At 38.6% G+C, this 19161-nt stretch overlaps 5 protein-coding genes across 5 annotated transcripts; 1 reads left to right on the top strand and 4 right to left on the bottom strand.

Annotated features, from left to right (window-relative positions):
- Positions 1 to 286: 286 nt before the first annotated feature.
- Positions 287 to 1764, bottom strand: GCK72_002196 (uncharacterized protein; the record flags this gene model as incomplete). Its single annotated transcript, XM_053723307.1, has 8 exons — positions 287 to 437; positions 481 to 547; positions 619 to 658; positions 702 to 825; positions 871 to 988; positions 1034 to 1103; positions 1150 to 1630; positions 1679 to 1764. 8 exons carry the CDS (start codon positions 1762 to 1764, stop codon positions 287 to 289), a joined length of 1137 nt encoding a protein of 378 aa, XP_053591952.1.
- A 1382-nt stretch (positions 1765 to 3146) lies between these two features.
- GCK72_002195 (uncharacterized protein) lies at positions 3147 to 8565 on the top strand (the record flags this gene model as incomplete). Its single annotated transcript, XM_053723306.1, has 12 exons — positions 3147 to 3151; positions 3197 to 3279; positions 3323 to 3560; positions 3608 to 3739; positions 3798 to 5035; positions 5086 to 5433; positions 5483 to 5785; positions 7003 to 7087; positions 7138 to 7285; positions 7335 to 7528; positions 7574 to 7877; positions 8197 to 8565. The coding sequence occupies 12 exons, from the start codon at positions 3147 to 3149 to the stop codon at positions 8563 to 8565; spliced, it is 3447 nt and encodes a 1148-aa protein (XP_053591951.1).
- A 992-nt stretch (positions 8566 to 9557) lies between these two features.
- On the bottom strand, positions 9558 to 14106 carry GCK72_002194 (uncharacterized protein; the record flags this gene model as incomplete). Its single annotated transcript, XM_003104769.2, has 15 exons — positions 9558 to 9744; positions 9792 to 10297; positions 10442 to 10519; positions 10591 to 10830; positions 10881 to 10959; positions 11009 to 11245; positions 11599 to 12390; positions 12446 to 12657; positions 12704 to 12931; positions 12980 to 13106; positions 13162 to 13337; positions 13394 to 13699; positions 13744 to 13809; positions 13859 to 14002; positions 14047 to 14106. 15 exons carry the CDS (start codon positions 14104 to 14106, stop codon positions 9558 to 9560), a joined length of 3438 nt encoding a protein of 1145 aa, XP_003104817.2.
- A 546-nt stretch (positions 14107 to 14652) lies between these two features.
- Positions 14653 to 16205, bottom strand: GCK72_002193 (uncharacterized protein; the record flags this gene model as incomplete). Its single annotated transcript, XM_003104756.1, has 3 exons — positions 14653 to 14821; positions 14871 to 15518; positions 15565 to 16205. The coding sequence occupies 3 exons, from the start codon at positions 16203 to 16205 to the stop codon at positions 14653 to 14655; spliced, it is 1458 nt and encodes a 485-aa protein (XP_003104804.1).
- A 2325-nt stretch (positions 16206 to 18530) lies between these two features.
- Positions 18531 to 18984, bottom strand: GCK72_002192 (uncharacterized protein; the record flags this gene model as incomplete). Its single annotated transcript, XM_053723305.1, has 2 exons — positions 18531 to 18722; positions 18769 to 18984. The coding sequence occupies 2 exons, from the start codon at positions 18982 to 18984 to the stop codon at positions 18531 to 18533; spliced, it is 408 nt and encodes a 135-aa protein (XP_053591950.1).
- Positions 18985 to 19161: the final 177 nt, after the last annotated feature.

Genomic DNA, 19161 nt, shown 5'->3' with positions numbered 1-19161 from the left:
ATTGCAAGAAAAATCGATATACAACGTCTAGATTTTCAGTTAAAGAGCCGTCTCGAATAACAATCGAAAAAATATTCCCGAAAATTACAAACATTGCTCAATATATACGACTTTGGGTTCATAAAAGGTATACATTACAGACGAAGTACACATTGAATAGTATCTCTAACACACTGATTTCGTTGAAGTACTTCATGAAGTATGTATTCGCAAGTTTTAGAGAAATAATTTTACAGAATATGAATTGTTACAATATTTCAAAATGTTAGATATAAAAGATCTAGTGTCAGTTGAAGGTGTTGAACTTCTTTTCCATAAATTCGGAGAACGTTTGTGCTCTTCCAACACCACATTCACTGCACCAACGATCGGTAAAACCTGGATGATCATTCTCCAACTTTAGAAGATGCATTTCTCCGCATTGTTTTATCTCATTTCTGGAAAAATAATATTAAGATCGAAGTATGTTATTGTACCCACCGAATCGGACTCAAGTCAAAATGATGTTCCTGCGATGAAACATCTTGGACCGTCCATACAATGGGAACTGAAAAAATAAATATTAATCATGAAAGCTAAAATCACAACCTTTGGAAACATATGTGAGAACGGTTTGACGGATATTTCTCAGAAAGTCGTATAGCTTTGAGACACCCATCTGTAATTAATTGTGTGAAATTGAACGAAGTAAACAAACAGACGTCTTGAGTTCCTTCGAACAGGGATACTTTCAAAGTGGTCTCTATAGACTCCAAGTTTCGAGGCATGAGTTGAAGAATACTCTCGAAAAAAGTAGCTTGTGCATCTTCGATAAACTGCCCTGCTCTTAAAATATTAAAAGTTGGAAACGTTGGCAGTCTCTATACTCACGTTGCATATTTTCTGATGTTGGTAGGATCGGGGACCACGGAGACTGCAGAACCGAATAGAACTCTCGGCGCCCCGCGAACCATCATTAACAGCTTAAACTCACTGTGTGCCAGACGAACTGAAAATTGAGGAAGATTTTATGGGTTGAAGTACGATGTTTTACAGTGGCAGTCCAGTCCACATCCGATTAGATGAGCTAATTTTTGCATTATCTTGAACTTTTCCTCAATGCGCTGAAAATCTTGTTGGCATTGAGAAAATTTAGAAATTCTAGAAAACCTTAGCCATGATGTCATTTCCAATGGCATGAAGACTATTGCCATCGAACTCAAAATCAATCGGAAGCGAATCGTGGAAAAAATGTTCGAAAAAAGTTCCTCTGTTATCTCTCAGCTCTTCTTCTTTCTCTTCATTTACAACTGAAACATTGGGCTCCTTGCCTCGGTCGTTTTTGTTGCTGACTATTTCAGACGGCTGAAATTCGTCAGTGTCAAATACTGGGTCCTCTCTCCCCTCATCATTATCAAGTTTTTTCCCTTCATCATCCATAGATGAATTTGAATCACTATGGTGATCATTCATTTCGTCGACCACTTCGATGGACTTAGGGATGTTGTAATGACCGCCTTCAGTTTCCGACACGATCCTTGTGCACGAATTATTTGAAAATTTTCCTTCTGCATTGTAAACTCGCTTTCGATTCTCATCAGTTGGTTCAGATAAGTTCCTTTGACGTTTTTTACTAATGTTATCATCCATTCTGAAAAATAGTTGAATCCAGCAATGTGTGTTCACTAAAATAACTTACGAATGGAACGCGGGCGTGATACGAGAAGGTCGACCAACAGATCGACATTCTGAAGGAAACGGGAGGATAGAGTTGGAGCTCATCATCTGCAAGATATAAAATCGACCAAGTCAACGGAACATCAAATTAGCGGTATAGGAGCGGTATAGGAATAGTTAATTTTGAATAAGTTTTAAATTATTAGTGTATCAATTTTCTTGTAGTATTCTTCCGCACACATAAATGTTGCGAACTTGATCAGAAAGCTTCCTACAATACTTGTCATTTGACGGGCCAGCCCAGGTGTAAAACTACTTAAATTTGTCACTTCATACTAATTATAGCTCGAAACGCCTCAAAACCCTTTTTCAACAATTCCAGTAAAAAAAAAAGTTTTTCAGAAATAAAGTCACTTCATCCGGCCAGTGACGGGTATGTTTCTGACTATTTAAGCGTAGTAGGAATTTGAAAAAAAAAAACTAATTAATCGAGAGTCGAAATTGTTTTCTCACTTTCTTGACTTGGATGTGCAGGTCAAAAGATCGTACCCCGTCATCAAGTCGAAAATGTTCTGTCCGTTTAAAAGTTGTTCATGCCTACAATATGATTTCCCACTCGTTTCAGTTCAAAACTGTTTAGTTCGAAAAATGTTTTTTATTAAAAAGTTACAGCGATTTTAGGTCTCTTTTTTATCTGAAATCGTCATGAGATGTTATGCCACTACTTTTGATATTCCGGGGCATTCTGATTTTTTTATTTGACCCATCCTCGCGCGAAAAAAAACATTTCAAACGACCGTTCGAATGGCCATTCTGCAGACTAAAATTCTTTTAAATGAATATGTTTCTCCTGTTTTTGTTATAAACTGAAACTAATTGTAAATCTATTATCCACGTTGCTTTTTTGGAAACACCTCCTTTCATTCAAACAAATTTTCTTGGATATTTTTTTAAAAATTTGAAAAATTCTTTTTAAATACTATTAATCCTCCAGTTACCTCGTATAATTCTACAATGTTTTCCGAAAACGATTATGCACCTATTCACGAAGAAAAAGTGCGAATTAAAATGCCACATTTTGCATTTTAATGCTATTCACGAATGCACTTTAATGTACATAAAAACACTTTAATTCGAATTAATCTGCATTAAAAAGCGAATTAAAGTGCACATCGTGGCGAGATATCTTAATTAAAATGCATGCGCCTTTAAGATTTGTGTGGATTTACGGATTTTAATGCAGATTAATTCTAATTAAAGTGTTTTTTATGCACATTAAAGTGCATTCGTGAATAGCATTAAAATGCAAAGTGTGGCATTTTAATTCGCACTTTTTCTTCGTGAATAGGTGCATAACTTAGTATTATATTTTCATTTCGACAACTCTATCAAAACAAACGGTGTGATTTTTTGGTGTCTTCTGTTGTTCCTTTTACCATAATACGGTGGTCTTTTTCAGGAATATACAAACTGTTCAATAATAATTCGTCATGAGGTAGGGAATATTCATACCACCGATACATACGAGGTTTTTTTGCAGTTTTTCTGACGACGGCTGGGGGATTCAAGAGTCGGAGGTAAAAGTCGAAATTGTACCGACCAAAGTAATCGAGCAACCTCCTGGTAATCAAAGCTTTGATTGAAAAAAACAAATTAAAATTTTCAGTAGTTGAGAACCCCCGAGTGAATACAATCGGAAGACAAGTTCCGAAAGGAGAGGTAGCTGAGAGAATTCATCCAAAAATGGAAACAATTTTGGAGCAACTACCAAAAACCGAGTCTTCAGAAGTCTTCCGGGGTTCACCTCCTCCGGTCTTTCTAAATGATGCAGTTCCAGCAAAACGAGAGTCGGAGAAACCATCTAATAACGACATTGATGGTTGCAGCGACGACGGGTGGGGATCGTAAGTACCGTGTAGATTGAAACAAAAACATCATTAAGCTCTTACAGCCCAACAAAAAAAGAAGAGTTCCGTCTTCCAACAGTTTCGAAAAGCACTGCCAGTAAACTGCCTCCAGCTAGAGCTTTGCAACCAATTGTTCCAGCTCCTATTGACGATACTCTGGATATTGAATCCCCTAGGTATTAATTTTTTTTAAATCATTTATCGAATTGATGGGGATATTTGACATTGTTACAGAGAGCTTTCACCAGCTCCGCCGACTGAGAGAGGTGTGCTCCTAACTACAACTTCATCGCGCAAGGGCTCCGATTTTAATAAACCCAACTCAAATTTCGGAAAATCATTTGGGACGCAGGAATCAGTTCGTTCTGAAAATGACAATATGATACCAAAAGGTCCGTCACCGGTTGTTCAAGGGGACGGTCGCACTCAGAAGTCCTTTGGTTCTCAAAAGACAAACGAGGAAGGAGTTCAGAAAAGTTCTTTGTTAGTACAGGACAAGATTTCTAAGGATATCCCTCCTGTTGGAACTGTTGGATCTTTTGGAAGTCAAGCACATGCCGACAAGGTACCACAGCGGGAGGCTGTCATATCTGATCGATTGAAACCTACGGGATTTGGTGGGAGTTTTGGTGCTCCTAAAGCTGCTACTTTTGGTAGCATTAAGCCTTCTGGTTTTGGAAGTGGGAATCCCACATCGTTTGGAAGTATCAAACCTTCCGGTTTCGGTGGAAGCGAATCCACAAAGAAAGCAACTGGGAAAATCGAAAATGAGAGTCAAGACAAGTCTACTGGTTTCGGAAATAGTGATGACTCAAAACATGAAAGAACCGACACCTCAGCGAAGAAGACAACATTTGGTTTCGGTGAAGTGAGACGCAGTTTCGGTCAAGCAAAGGCACAGGAGCCTGAAGTTTCTGAGGTCGAACCTAACACAGAGACTAAGCGATCATTTGGTTTTGGAAAGCCTACTGACTTTGACAGTGGTTCTAATCAATCAAAACTTTCTTTCGGAAGCACTTCACAAAAACCCACTAGTTTTGGCACCCAATCTTTCGGATTCGGAAAATCGGCCGACCAAGGTTTCAAAACGTCAGGTGCAACAAGTTCCCTCTCAAAACAGTCTGCATTTGATATCGGAAAAGAAAACACTGGAAACGTCGGCGAATTCAAAACGGAGTCAATTAATAATGGATTCGGACTTCAGGCAAATAATGATTTCGGAAAAACAACCCGACCGGATTTTGGAACGAAGCCAAGTATTAGCTTCGGTGGAAACAAGTCAGAGCTATCAAATACTGGGTTCGGTGTATCTGGAAACACTGGTTTCGGTGGAAAGTCGAGAAGCGGCTTCGGAGAAACATCCAATAATGGTTTCGGAGAAAAATCCAATAATGGTTTCGGTACTTCATCTGAATTCACGAAAGCATCTTTCGGTAGTCTCGGTCAGCTAGAAAAAGATGGTGGTTTTGGTGGTAAGAAAAATTGATTAACATGGTCAAGTATTAATATAATTTTTGAGAAGATAACACAAACTCTAAAGGAGGCGGATGGGGAAATGAGAGTCGACATGAAGATGCTGAAAGACCACGTGGATGCCATAACTGTGGTGAAGAAGGTCATTTTTCAAGAGACTGTGACAAACCAAAACAACCTCGATTCCCCTGCCGCAATTGTAATGTAGTCGGTCATTTCGCGAAAGATTGCCCTGAGCCGAGAGTTCCCTATGGTCCGTGCCGCAATTGTCAGGAGGAGGGACATTTCTCAAAAGACTGTACGAAAGAACGGGTGCGTACCGAACCTACAGAGCCATGTCGTCGATGCAACGAAGAAGGTCATTGGAGCTCTGAATGCCCGAGTAGGCCAAGAGATTGTAAGTTTATATTTTCATTTATCTTCAATTCACATGTTTCCGTTTTCAGTGCAAGGAAACATTTTAGTTTCTTACGATGTTGTGTTCACCCCGGAAGACGAAATGTTCGAAGATGCGGTTAACAATGATGACAAAATCAACTTCGATCAGAAAGTTTTTGCATCGATGGGCGAAATCGATGTTCCCGATATGGCTTCCTTCGATGCGTTCAAAGTTCTTCCACAAGATGTTCATGACAATCTCAAGCGTATGAAAATGAATAGACCGACACCAATTCAAAGAGCTTCCTTCTTCCCAATCTTACATGGTTTTGATGTCGTCGCTTGTGCACATACGGGAAGCGGAAAAACTCGTAAGCTGAAGTTTCAGAGTTCTTTGCAGTGCGCAAAAAATTTTAGGTTATTATTTCCCATATATATATATATATATATATATATATATATATCAGAGTTGCGCGGAATTCCGACTTCCGACTTCCGGGCATTTTTTCACTTCCGACTTCCGTTTTGAAAATTTTACTTCCGACTTCCGGATTTGGAGTTTCACTTCCGACTTCCGTCATTTCATAAGACTGGAGATTAGGAAAAGTAAATTTCTCAGAAATACAAGGAAAAATGGTCTAAAAGGAGAGAAAATAGGCTTTTTTTCAGCCAAAAACTAGTTTCTCACTGATTTTTGTGAATTTCATGATATTTTCTTTTGGAGTTTTTAAATCTTTGCGAAGAAATCTACTTCCGACTTCCGGATTCCGACTTCCGGGCATTTTTTCACTTCCGACTTCCGTTTTCAAAATTTTACTTCCGTCTTCCGACTTCCGGATTTGGAATTTTACTTCCGACTTCCGACTTCCGTTTTTGAAAAAATCACTTCCGCGCAACTCTAATATATATATATATATATATATATATATATATATACCGTAAAAACTGTATTAGAGCGACACCTTTAATAGAACGACACCCATCTATACTCAGAATTCATGAATATGATTATCTCAGTGTATTTTCTTGGTTCTGATTAGAAGCAGCGTGAATAGTAACCTCTAGATGAACGAATAGAACTTTCAAAAAAGTTTTTTCCGTTCAATTTTAATGAGTTTCAGAAACCACAAAATTTTTCTGAGAGGCGGTTGAAAAATAGAGCGACATGTCGCTCTAATACAGTTTTTACGGTATATGAATTAACTAGCTCCAATCCCGTTTTTAGTATTTTTTATAGTTGTATTCGTCTTACATCGGCCACAAGAAGTGTTTCTGTTTCCACAATACAGTTTTTACGCCGTATGTAATTTAGTAAAGACCTTGTATTTTGGTAGTTCGTCATATTAAAATTCAATAAAGCTGCATATCCAAAAAAATTAAACTTTAATAGAAGATAGGCTGAAACATTCCTGTAACAGAGAGACATTCGTATGGCGTGAATAAAGAATATAACAGATTCTCTTTGTATACACCGCCGGAGTTTTAGTCTTAGTCTCGAGGTGGATTCACATCCTTTCAAACATCACTGATAAAAACATGAAACAAAATGTTGGAAGAATCTGCTGCTATAGTTATGTGGTATTTTCAGTCGCTTTCCTCATTCCACTCGTCATCAATTTGTTAGAGGATCGCTCACACCATCACGATGTCACGGACGAAAAACCATCACCACGGTTCGTATTCTCATACACTGCTAATTTAAATTTGAATTAAATTATTAAAGCCTTCTTGTTGTTGCTCCAACACGCGAGTTGGCTAGTCAGACTTTCAACACAGCTCGTCAACTTACTTATCAAACTGGACTGAAGTGTGGAATTGCGTATGGTGGATACTCGCGCAGCGCCAATCTTCAACTCCTCCGTAGCTTTGATGTGAAAATAATCAATGTTCATGTATCCAATAATGCTCTGTAAATTCCAGCAACTCGGAATCCTGGTCGCAACGATGGGTAGACTCAATGATTTCTTGGAATCTGACGAAATTTCGTTGTCGAAGATGAAGTTCGTAGTCCTCGATGAAGCTGATCGCATGGTTGATAGTGCTGATTTCGGAGAGGAAGTCAGTAAAATCATTGGTTCGCCTGAAACTCGTACTCAACAAACTATTCTTTTCAGGTATCATTTGCTTTGGCTTGCAAGAAAATATTGTATTTATTTCAGTGCGTCCTTCTCTGAAAATCTTCAAGCAGAAGATTTGCCAAAGTTTGTTAAAGAGGGTTATACTATGCTTCAAGTGGACAAATTCGGAACAGCCAATGAAAAAATCGATCAACGAATTCTGCCAGTTCCTCGTACCGAGAAAAGATCTGAGTTGTATAAACTTCTTGGATTCGATGAAAATACTATGTCCGTTCTTCCGGATGCTCCTATCGAAAAAGAGAAAACACTCATTTTTGTGAACTCAGTCAAGTTCTGTGACACTCTTGCCTCCAACATTGCTAATTGTGGCGTCCCTTGCACTTCGGTATGTTTTTACAATTTTTCTGGAAATCATGTTCGACTAGATATGTACTACATTGACATTCTACTAAGTTCCTACATGTTTTTCAACTGAGAATCTTTCACTTAGCTACATACTTGTCACGGGCCGGGCCGATTTCCAAATGTTCACAGGACCACATTGAGCTATTATTCGAGTGAATTGACGAATTTAAATAGTTTAGCGATAAAAAGTGCATGTAAATTATTTTTGAGGTGTTAGAATTTAAAAAATTTCTACCCGGACCGGCAAATGGCAAGTATGCTTAACTACCACCACTATTATTATTAATCGCTAAATTCAGATGCACAGTCATCAAAACCAAGAGCAACGTGACCGCACTCTCGATGATTTTCGTCGTGGGAAATATAAGTGCATGGTGGCATCCAATGTTTGTGCTCGTGGATTAAACATTGCTGGCTTGGATCATGTTATCAATTATGACATGCCCGATAAAAAAGGCTTTGATGAATACGTCAATCGTATCGGTCGCACAGCTAGAGCTGGATTCACTGGTGTGTCCACTGCATTCATCGACGAAGAAAGCGACAGAGAGATCATCCCAAGTCTTATCAATGTAATGACGGAGGCCAACAAAAAAGTACCCGAATGGCTCGTTAACATCAATGAGGGAGCAGGAAATGCGGATGAGGGGCAAGATGAACAATGGTGAAGAGTTAGAATCCGATGTTGCCTATCACTGCTCTATTCACTTTCTACCCTACTATTATCTTACCATTACACATGCATGAGCTCATCGTTTTATATATTAATCAAAGTACATATATTTGTAGTCCATTATATATCAACAGAATAAAAAAAGGAAGCGAGCTTGCATATGTATAATACAATCCACTAGATAACAACGTATTTTTTACACCGTGAGATACTAGGCGCATGTGGTATTCTTGAAAACTCCTGTCGCTTTATTGCAGATCTGGTTATTATTTACGTTTATATTTTTTTTAACGGATGTACACAAGTTCAAGGACATGAAAGATAGTATCAGTGTAATGAGCAAATTTGAATGTGAACTATAGAATCACGAAAGTAAAATTGAAATTGTCAGAATTCAATTGCATGATGTGAGCTTGTTTTTGCGAAAAAATACCAGCTTAAAAAAATTGTAAATTACGCCCCCACCGTTGAAAAACAGGCCCCACCATAGAATGACAGGCCCCCAGAACGCATTTCTCCAGTGTTTTTACTTAAGCCTGAAGATTAGGAGGATGGTGAATCAGTTTTTGCAGACATAAAATGGAGGGGGGCTAATGTTCAATGGTGGGGGTCCGTTATTCTATGGTGGGGGTCAATTGTTCAATGGCGGGGGCTTATTATTCTATGCTGGGGTCATATTTTCTGATATTCGCGGTGGGGGCTTTTCTAAGGTGCTTTAAAAGTAAATGTCACACAGATCTTCTTACGTACAAGTTATCGACGACAAAAATCTAATTTCTTTATTGAGAATGCAGAAAATTTTTTTTTTTTAAACGGATGTACAAAAGTTCAAGGACATGAAAGATAGGATCAGTGTAATGAGCAAATTAGAATGTGAACTATAGAATCCGCGAAAGTAAAATTGAAATTGTCAGAATTCAATTGCATGATGTGAGCTTGTTTTTGCGAAAGTATACCAGCTGAAAAAAAATATTGATCGACGAAAATCTACCACCTGTTTACCATCTTTTTCACATCGTCAGTCTTCTTGATATATGTTGCATTAAGCCCAATACATTCGGCTAGAATTCTCAATAGTGATACGTGCTCTTTAAAACCGTTCATAATTCTATATGTACTTCCCGTGAGGAGAATTTTGGTGATGTAGTTCATTCCAACTTCCAATGAGTAGATTCTGTTAATCATTTTTTAAACTTCAAATTGGAGTAAACTGAAACTCACCTTTTCTTTTTCTGATGATCATGATGACCATCATCAAGCGGTATTAATTTTTCAATTTCTTGTTTGAAATCTTCTATGAATACACTTTGAAACATTCCCTTCTCTTGTAGTTCTGGTAGTGATTCAGCAAATGATTCCATCGCTTCGAACATAGACGCTCTTCGTTTGTCTTCATCAACCTTTCGTTCTTTAAGTTCTGGTTTCAGATCTGGACCATCAATCATGCGGATTCGTGGGTCGTTCAATGCTCTCAGGCGATCCATTTTTGCTTGAGCCAATTGAGAGTTGATATGCAACGTCTTCCACATTCCATAATCTTTAACGGCGATTCCGCCAACTTCTCTTTTAGAATAGTCTCTCTTTGGAATATACTTTTCTCCTCGGCTGATGAGTTTTGGCAGATGAACAACACTCGAGAACTCAACAACCAATCTCCAAAACACAAAGACGTCCATCTCACCATCCTGATCCTCATCTTCAACAAGAATCGATGCTTCCATTGGGCCCTATAGAAATCGCAGAGTAATTTTTGGTAATGGAAAACATTAGGTTCACTTTTCAGAGGCCGTTGCACAACAGAAATATGCTAAGATCTCAATTTTCAAAATATAACTTTCCATCCAGAAAACTGAAGATTATAAACAACTTACGCCTGCTAATGGTTCAATTATTGCAGAGTAGGTATACTGATCGTAAACTTTGGCATCGATGGTCTCTAAAATCTCTCTCTGAAAACATTAATCAGATTATACGTCTGGGTAGTACTCTGGGTAGTTATCCAGAGTTCTTAAAAACTGACCAGTTCAGGTTTCAGCTCTACTAAAACATATCCTGGACAATGTTCACAACTCCATAGTTCAAATATTTCACTATGTACAACTGGAGTACTTGGACGCGAAACGATGGTTTCTAACTGAACGTATTCTTGACCTCTTTTGTTTTCTATCGTTCGCGGATTCGTCAAAGTGGTCGAGGGGGTTTCCAGATAGAATAAGTAGTTGTTCAGACCTGCTGCAAAGCCACCAAATCTGCACATATTCTAAAATTATTAGAAAATCACCATTTTCGAAATTTAGTTGATAAACTTACGTCTCCAAGAAAAGAGAAATGTTCCACTTTATAGCGATTTCCAAGTTCGAAGTCTTTTGGTACAACTGGAAAATCTCCTCTGAAAAATAGTGAAATGATGTGAAAGAAATGAAATGGATAAAACTAACCCGAATGGGACCACAACAGAAGAATCACACACATTCATAACTTTGTCAAGTACAACAAATCGAATAAGAGATGTATATCGACAAATTCTCCTATCGAGCTCTTGGTGAGTTCTGATCCTCTCTATCGGAATAACAAAAGTTAAGGTTTTCTTGGTTTTTGTCACTTTCGCGGTCGGTTTTCGAGACCAACTTTCAATAGCCCTTCTATCATTCTCTACGAACATCAATCGGGTGGCCCTGAAAATCGCAAATAGTAAACAGCATTGTGCCATTTCGCAGTCCTAAAATAAAAGATTTCACTCGAATCAAACAAACAATTTCCTCTACATAATGCTCGAGAAAGTAGGTTTTTTTGAAAAGTATTTCATTATGCAACAAGATGAGGTCCGCCAATCGGTGACAAATTCTGACTTATAATTGGAAAGAAGAAACTTAAATGATTAGGATTGAAAAAGCAGACTTGCAAAATCCTGGATCGCCCAGGCCGGATTTAAAATGTGGAACTTTTTTCTGTAATTTTTTATTTCCGAAAAATGTATATTTTTTTCTTAAGTCGATCTTCTAAGACTGTTCATATAAAGAAGACCTACATGAAACGGTAAGCCATTTCTTCTAAAACATCTTTATGGTTTTTCCGACACCTTAATTGTCTCGATCCAAATTTGATGGCTCTTGGCCGTCTGTTGTCCTTTCCGGGAGATGTGGGTCCCTGATGATTGTAATTTGATGGACCAAACCCACGGGGTCGGCTTCCAGGATTCATGTTGTAACTGAACATCGAATTTCGTGTTGGAGTTCGACGCTCTGGGTGGTATGCGCCGATTTTATCCACTTCAATTGCTGCCTTTTTCGGACTATCACAGGAAAATGACGAGTTTGACGATTCGAAGACTGATTCTGTGACAACTTCTCCGGCAATTCTATCGTTGTATGTGGAGATATATGACTCGGGATATTGAACGAATGTTGTGGTGGACGGAGCGGTGGATGCAAAAAAAGATTCCGTGATAATAACTTCACCCGAAAATTGTGAACTTTCTCGTGTAATATCATTTGACTGTCGCCCGATTTCCCACTCCTCTTGATTTCTAGGACGTTCTTCCGTATAAGGGATAGTCGGGGTCGAACAATTCATACCACTGTTATCCATTTTCGAATCGGAAAACTTAGTTCCGTCCATTTCAAAAGCATCAATCGTGGGTTCAGATTTCATCGGAGACTTTTCAGTTCCATTTTTAAGCTTCTTCAGCCTTTCTACCAGTGTTGCGAGCTTCAAATGTATTTCTTGTGTGATTCTTGGAAGTTGAGTATGATTTTTCTGTGATCTGCTTGAACTCTCAACGTGGATAGCATCTGCAACTTTGTGATCACTCATTGGAAGTCTGAAAACCGAACTGTTCGAACAAGATATGATATTGAGAAAAAATGAGGTCTAACCGAATTCTCACAGTGAAACAGTCCAACATTAGTTCTTCATCCTCCAGATATATACTTTTAGCACAATGAAGAACTCGGAAAGGAATAGCAACAAAATCAATTTTGTTTTTTAACCGTTGGAATACTTCACCCGTGGGCTCCAAAACCGCAAAGTATGTTTTTAATTCGTGGGAAATAGAAATTACTCGGCATTTGATAAACTCGTCTTCTTTCTGAAAAATAAAAAACACTTATTGATATAATGAACTAATTTGTTACCAAGCATAGATCTACGATTACTGGCACAAATGAGTCACATTCGTTCTCCATTTCTCCATCGTTTTTAAATTTCCGAAACTCAATTCGGAAATAATATTCTATTCCGGCACAAATCTTATCCTTGTAACACTCCAATCCTCGATAAATCTTTCCAATATATGGCACTGACATTGCGAATGGTTGGCCCCAATTTTCAGTCATCGGAACGCACTTACAGTGGGCTTCGATCTGTAAACAACGCAATTATTTTATCATGATAATTGTTTAAGTTCTTACGTAAACAGAACCACTCTTCTCGTCAGTTATAATCTTAAATCTTTTTTCTTCCCAACTATAATTCCTGATATCTGGGAGCAGCTCGTAGCAACATGGAAATCCGAAAGATGTTTCAGGAAGACATCGCCTGAAACGAGTTTTGAGCTATACTCATAACAATGAGCAATTATTTCATAACGTACTTGACTAATACAAAATTAACAGATCCAAGAGGAGGCATTTCTGTGGCTCTTGTGAAATTCGATAGAACTGCACAGCCCATACCAACTGTCCAATACAACGCTCCACATTCATTTTGAGCGATAACAATTCCTTCGAGGACACCATAAGTCATTGACTCAGATAAATATGGCAGTGTCTGCAAAATGTTTTTTGCTCTCGGATTTTTAGTTAACAAATTCCGCTCTGACTTACTGTATCTCTGTAATAAAGTTCAAAAATAGGAACCAAAGGTAAGTCGGGAAAATATCTCCAATGAGCTCTTGTTCCTCCTTCAAATAACAATGGATCCCAACTAACTCCCACACGATAAACTAGTGGTTCATCTCGTTTTTGCAATGGAGATCTTCCAGCTAACTCTGCATCTAATACCACTTTTGGAATAGCTATTCTACGTAGATCAGTGTCATCATTTTGAATAATGTAGTACTCAATGTTCGTGTTCTCTTGGTAAAAGGATCTACTAAGACATTCCGCATCGAATCGGACGATGATGAAGATCTTAAAAAACATGATTATTAGGAATGTATAAAATTTTCGATTACCACAGCATTTGAATTGATAACTTCAACGTCACGGATCCACTCGTGGTTGCTGCATAACGAAACAACCTGTAATAAAAACCAAATTTACAAAAAGTGAAGAATAAACAGTTCGAACCGAGGGATCATCCGCCTGTTCGTCATCGAATTTAGCTTTAACTGAGACTCCCGGTTTAACATCCTGTGGGAAAGGAAACCTATCAGGAAGAACGTCGATACATCCATGAGAAGAAACCGAGCCAGTGAGTATGGCGACTTTCCACTTAAAATCGCAAAAGTTTAAAAAATTACTTCGTATCTTCCTACCTTATACGTGGTTTCTCTGAGTCGCTGATGAATTACGATTCCATACTTGTGCACATGCATTTTATGAAACTGGAACGCATAAAAAACTAACTGTAACTGCTTGAGGATTAAATTTGCGAAAAGCGGTGAGGGAATTCATGTTTTAAAACACGCGAGTATAATTTTTAAATTCGATGATTATTTAAAATAATCTGCTTGATAAAACCACATTTTTAGCAGTCACGAGGAAAGATGGGTTAGTGTTATTACTTTTCCGTTTAATTATATTTAAACGCTCAGTTTAGTTTCTTCGCTGCAAGACCCTTCGTAATTTTGCTGTGCGCCTTCTCTACAGTAACCTCCGTCATTGATTTTCGTTTCTTCAGGATTTTATTTATTTCCGGTTCTTACGGTCTCTAACTTTCAATCTTTATTCTCAAGTGAAATTTCAATTTCAGTGTGGAATTTCAAGAAATAGGAAAAACATGAATGAGACAACAGAAAGAACATTTAGCGGTTATTGGAACGGAGCTTATTGTTTTGGAATTTTTTTTAGTTGCAGTAGTTGTAGAAAAACCTAATGGAGGAAAGGAACAATAAAATATTTATAGAAAAAGGGTCAAAAATTTAAAATTCGTTTGGATCTTCGACCAGTGGCTCTAATACCATCGCCATATCCAAATCCTCACATGAAGACGCGTAACCACCCTCGCCATCACTTCCCATGTCTTCGTTGTCATCAATAACAATTGGCGACGGTGATCGACGCTGTTCATCTTTATGAATCAGTTTTTGCCTGAAATTTACATATAATTTTATTTTAGCGATGTCATCGTATTTTATACCAGCATTCCCTTCCAGAATAATAATAAACAGGCGGGACTGAATGCTCACTGTCTGCCGGAATCGTGAAGGCTCCCATCTGCTCCCAAACAAGCCACTCGCCGACTCGCAATTGACGGCATTTAGTGATTCTTTGGGCTACATCAGTACAATCGAGAGTTGGGCCAAGGATAGTGCCGAAGTGCAACTGTTCATCAACAGACTCTTTTTGGACATCTAGCGGTTTGCACAATGGGTTGATGTCCATTTGTTTGCATCCGAATGATCCATAAACGCCATCGTTTGTTTGATAAACGAATCCAACTCCGTCATCAAAATCATCATTGGTAATGAATTTCGCGTCCAGGGCACGCTTTCCAATTACATTCGTGCATAGTGCGAATGCATTTGTCACAAGAAAGCGGCCAATGTTCGCAGAAAACTCGATGCTGTCATCAAACAATTCACAAATGGTTTCGTTCATAGCGTTGCAGAAAGAAATGAAATCGTTGTTGTTCACAGATCCATCTTCTGCAGTTGGAATGGCAAGGTTTCCGAATGTAACATAACGGAGAGACAGGAATTTTTCATTTGCAGTGACGATCATAGAGCTCGCATCGTGCAAAGCATGGATGTAATCGTGCAACGAAGCGCGAACTCCAAGTTCCAAACTGAAAACAATTATCATGTTTGAATAGATGAAAACAAGAAACTCACTAAATTCCAGAAATGTTTGCACCGAGAAGATGTCCCATTTCTAGAATTTCTTCCAGTTCATCGACGGAACAACCAAATGGAACTTCGCCGGATGAATAAGAGAGACAGATACCGATGACGATTTCAGCTTCAGGCGATGCATTCATGACATCAGTCATTTGTTTCTCGTTTTCCACAACAAATGTCATACATCCAGACAGGACGGCGGTTTTAATGGCTTTACGAGTCATCAACTGTGAGCAGAAAATAGATCTGGTAGGTTCGGAATACAAGTTGGTCAACTCAAGCTCTGCTGAGTTAGAAACTTCGAAATTAACATCGATATTGTTTGAAAGAACCCGAGCTAAAACAGGATCGGCATTGCAAGCAACAGCATAATTCGGTCGGATCCGAGGGAGCATAACTCGAAGAGCTTCGAGACGTCTTTCGATTGCGGCAACGTCCATAACGAAAAACGGTTGTTGGGAGCCACAACTAGCAGCGACATGTCGCGCCATTTCGATCGGATTTCTATATGCTCCGGAGAGAACTGCGATCGATTGCTCCCCGAAAGTTTCTCGAGACCATTCAGGCTCACCAGCGGGGGTGTAGTAGGTAGAGGAAGGAAGGCGTCGTCTGACCATCAGTCCTGCAAGAAACATTGATATCGAGAATCTGCATTCAAAAAACTCACAATGGGGTTGTTTATTTACTGGAAAAAAAGTGAAGACTTCGGGAAGTTAAGGCGGGATGTGACGGTTGTTGGAAATTCGTGACGCTAGCTCTTCACGAGAGATCCAGGAGACAACGTCAGGTGGACAGAGGCGGGTTGGAGATGAGGAGCAAAGCACCGTCGGAATTTTGAGGGTAACAAAAACCAGGTGAACGGCGTCGAGGCGGAGATTATCCCGACTCGAGGCACGCCGCTGGAGTGTGAAGAAAGGTTAAATGAATACAAAAGATGTGACAGATGGATCCGTCTTTATAATCGATAATAGGCCGGGTGTATATGTCAAGAGTCGGTCAGTCGGCAAAGAAGACGAGATGTGACGTTGGGAGAGCTGTAAAAACTAGTGTTCTACTGTAGCACACTCTAAACACCAATGTGTTGTGCTTCAAAATTACACGAAAAACACATTCCGGTCTTTTATTACCTTAAGCTTTCGGATCTGGATCCCAAGGCGGTTCGGCGTTTTTGTCGAGCTGGATTTGACTTGCGCGAAGCTGAGGTTCCGCGTAGATCTTTTCGATCTGATCGACTACCTGTAATGAGGAGGAAATCAGCTAAAAACTTATAGATTGAACTTACTGCGCCACTTAAGGGCGGTATGGAAGACTCGTTAGATTCCTCGGCGGTGGGAATCTTGGATGAATTGGGGACAGTTAATGCAAGTTTCCATGCACACTCTCTCCCTTGGAGTGCACGGAAGAGGAAGTCTTGGGTGAGTGTTTACACGCAAGGATAGGAGTTCAAATCCGGGCTGATAGGCACGGATTCAATCTGAAAAAAGTTCACGACTTATGATTTTGAATGACGGGCAAAGTGAAAAAATAGTATCAGTAATTATAATGAATAAAAGAAGTTATCAGAGAAAAGTAGGATTCAAACAATGAGAATTACAGAAATGATAAGAAAAGACCCGATCACAAGATGCCGTCGTTACAAAGTTTGTGTTTTCTGAGTAGAAGAAAAAAACTTTTTTAAAAAACAGAAAATGGAGCAGTCGTCGGAAATGTTGTGATGATGTCACAGCCTGTTGTTTTTCGCAGTGAACAATTTTGATGTGAAGTCATACCCCTAGTTCCAACACCGAAAATGGAAAAAAGGAAAACTGCCCTAAAAAAGTAAAAGATTTTTTGATAAATACGGTTCATCAACTGTGTTCGAAAAAAGAAGCACGCTAATAAATAATAACGATATCCGTTTTTTTCCTGAATGAAAACCTCTGTTTTTTGTTCACCTTATGATCGGGCTAAAAAAAGATCTACGGGTCTATTTCGTAACATGAAAATTGTAGACCACATGATCGGATAAAATTTAATGTCGAGAAAAGGCTACAACAGTTGAAGAAAAATAAGACGTCAGACAAATTATTGGGTTATCACTCGGGAGTACGATGAGCCAGAAATCTTTATCTGGTGCAATCGATTGTTTAATTCAAACATTACTTAGGTTGAATGAAATTTCTAACTACTACTGAAAAAACTGTGGAATTTCAGAAAGATCAACGGATTACGTGTTTCGCCAAGGACGAAGTTAACAAATAATTGCTTTGTTTGGAGAAATTGGAACTACTGAAAAAAGCTATCTGATTAGAAAACGAAAAAAGTGAGCGGGCGGTGGTAGAGAGAAGAGAATGAAAGAATCAAGAAAATATTAGGGAAGAAGGAGACGCAGAGAGTCGCGCCAGTGAGCTGGGAAGAAGGCGCCAGAGAGCAGAGAAACGGAGAGCTCAACGTGCTTATGGTTGAGCTCGCCGCTTGCCTCTATTCTTGCTCGCTGTCGGCACACAATTCTAGAGAAGGAAATAATGGTCACATGTCTATTTTCTGTTTCGCAATAACTTGAGTCATGATTAGTCAGACAAGAAATGCTGCAACTACTTCAGCAGAGATACCTTTCGAGACTTCGTTAATATATCAACCCTTAGAAGTCTTCGATTTCAACAGCACAACAACGATTTAATAAAATATAAAATGTACGAGAAACCGGTAAATGAAGTAATAACATTTTTTCAAAAAAAAATTGCCACAAAATTAATGAATGCAATCACGCTAGGTTGAGAAAATTCTGATGTCTCCATTTTTCACACGTGTTATCACACTGTCTTATTCAGTGACGTCACTTCATAATAATTGATCGGTAATGTCTGCCTGACATGCGAAAAAGAAACCAAATCAAGTTTTTTTATGAATAAAATTGAAATATTCTCCGAACAACCACAAATAAGAAGGTTTCTCTGATCAACTTGAAGATTTTCATGAACTCATTTATAGATAAGCATTCCGATAATTGAAGACACAGCCAAGATCATTCCAACTTTTTGTTTCATCGAGGATGATTGCATATGCTCTCCCATCATTCTTCCAACTACCACAGTTGCAATAAACTGAATTGCATTAACACAGGGAACAACGACTGTTACAGGGAAATGAACAATTAGGGCATTGAACATAATCTGAAAACAGATAACAAGGTATGAGTAGCAACGAATAGTTATAAACCGATCCACACTGATTGAGGGCAAACGGAATAGAAAATCTCCAGTTAAGAAATGCCTTGAAGAAATTGTGAATTAATTTCAACAAGCTCTCATTATCGGTCGGAACTACATTTTTGTCTCGTTCTTTCGAAGCCAATCTTAGAAGTGGGTTAGTAGCTCCCCACAAGAATCCAACGGCTACAATTGAACAAACGCACTTTATGCTATATTCCGACATTACCTAAATGATAGATTGCAGAAACTTTTAGAGAAAAGAAGTTATCCAATATAAAAAAATATTTTGAAAAAGAAAAATCAACTATGATAATTAAGAGTTATGCAAAAATATTCGAGCTAAGATTATTTTATTCACATGTTCATATTCAATTGGGATTTACTAATTACTCGTGGTTAT

This window comes from Caenorhabditis remanei, chromosome I, assembly GCF_010183535.1.
Source record: "Caenorhabditis remanei strain PX506 chromosome I, whole genome shotgun sequence".
Classification (NCBI taxonomy): domain Eukaryota; kingdom Metazoa; phylum Nematoda; class Chromadorea; order Rhabditida; family Rhabditidae; genus Caenorhabditis; species Caenorhabditis remanei.
This window is presented reverse-complemented; position numbering and strand designations above follow the sequence as displayed.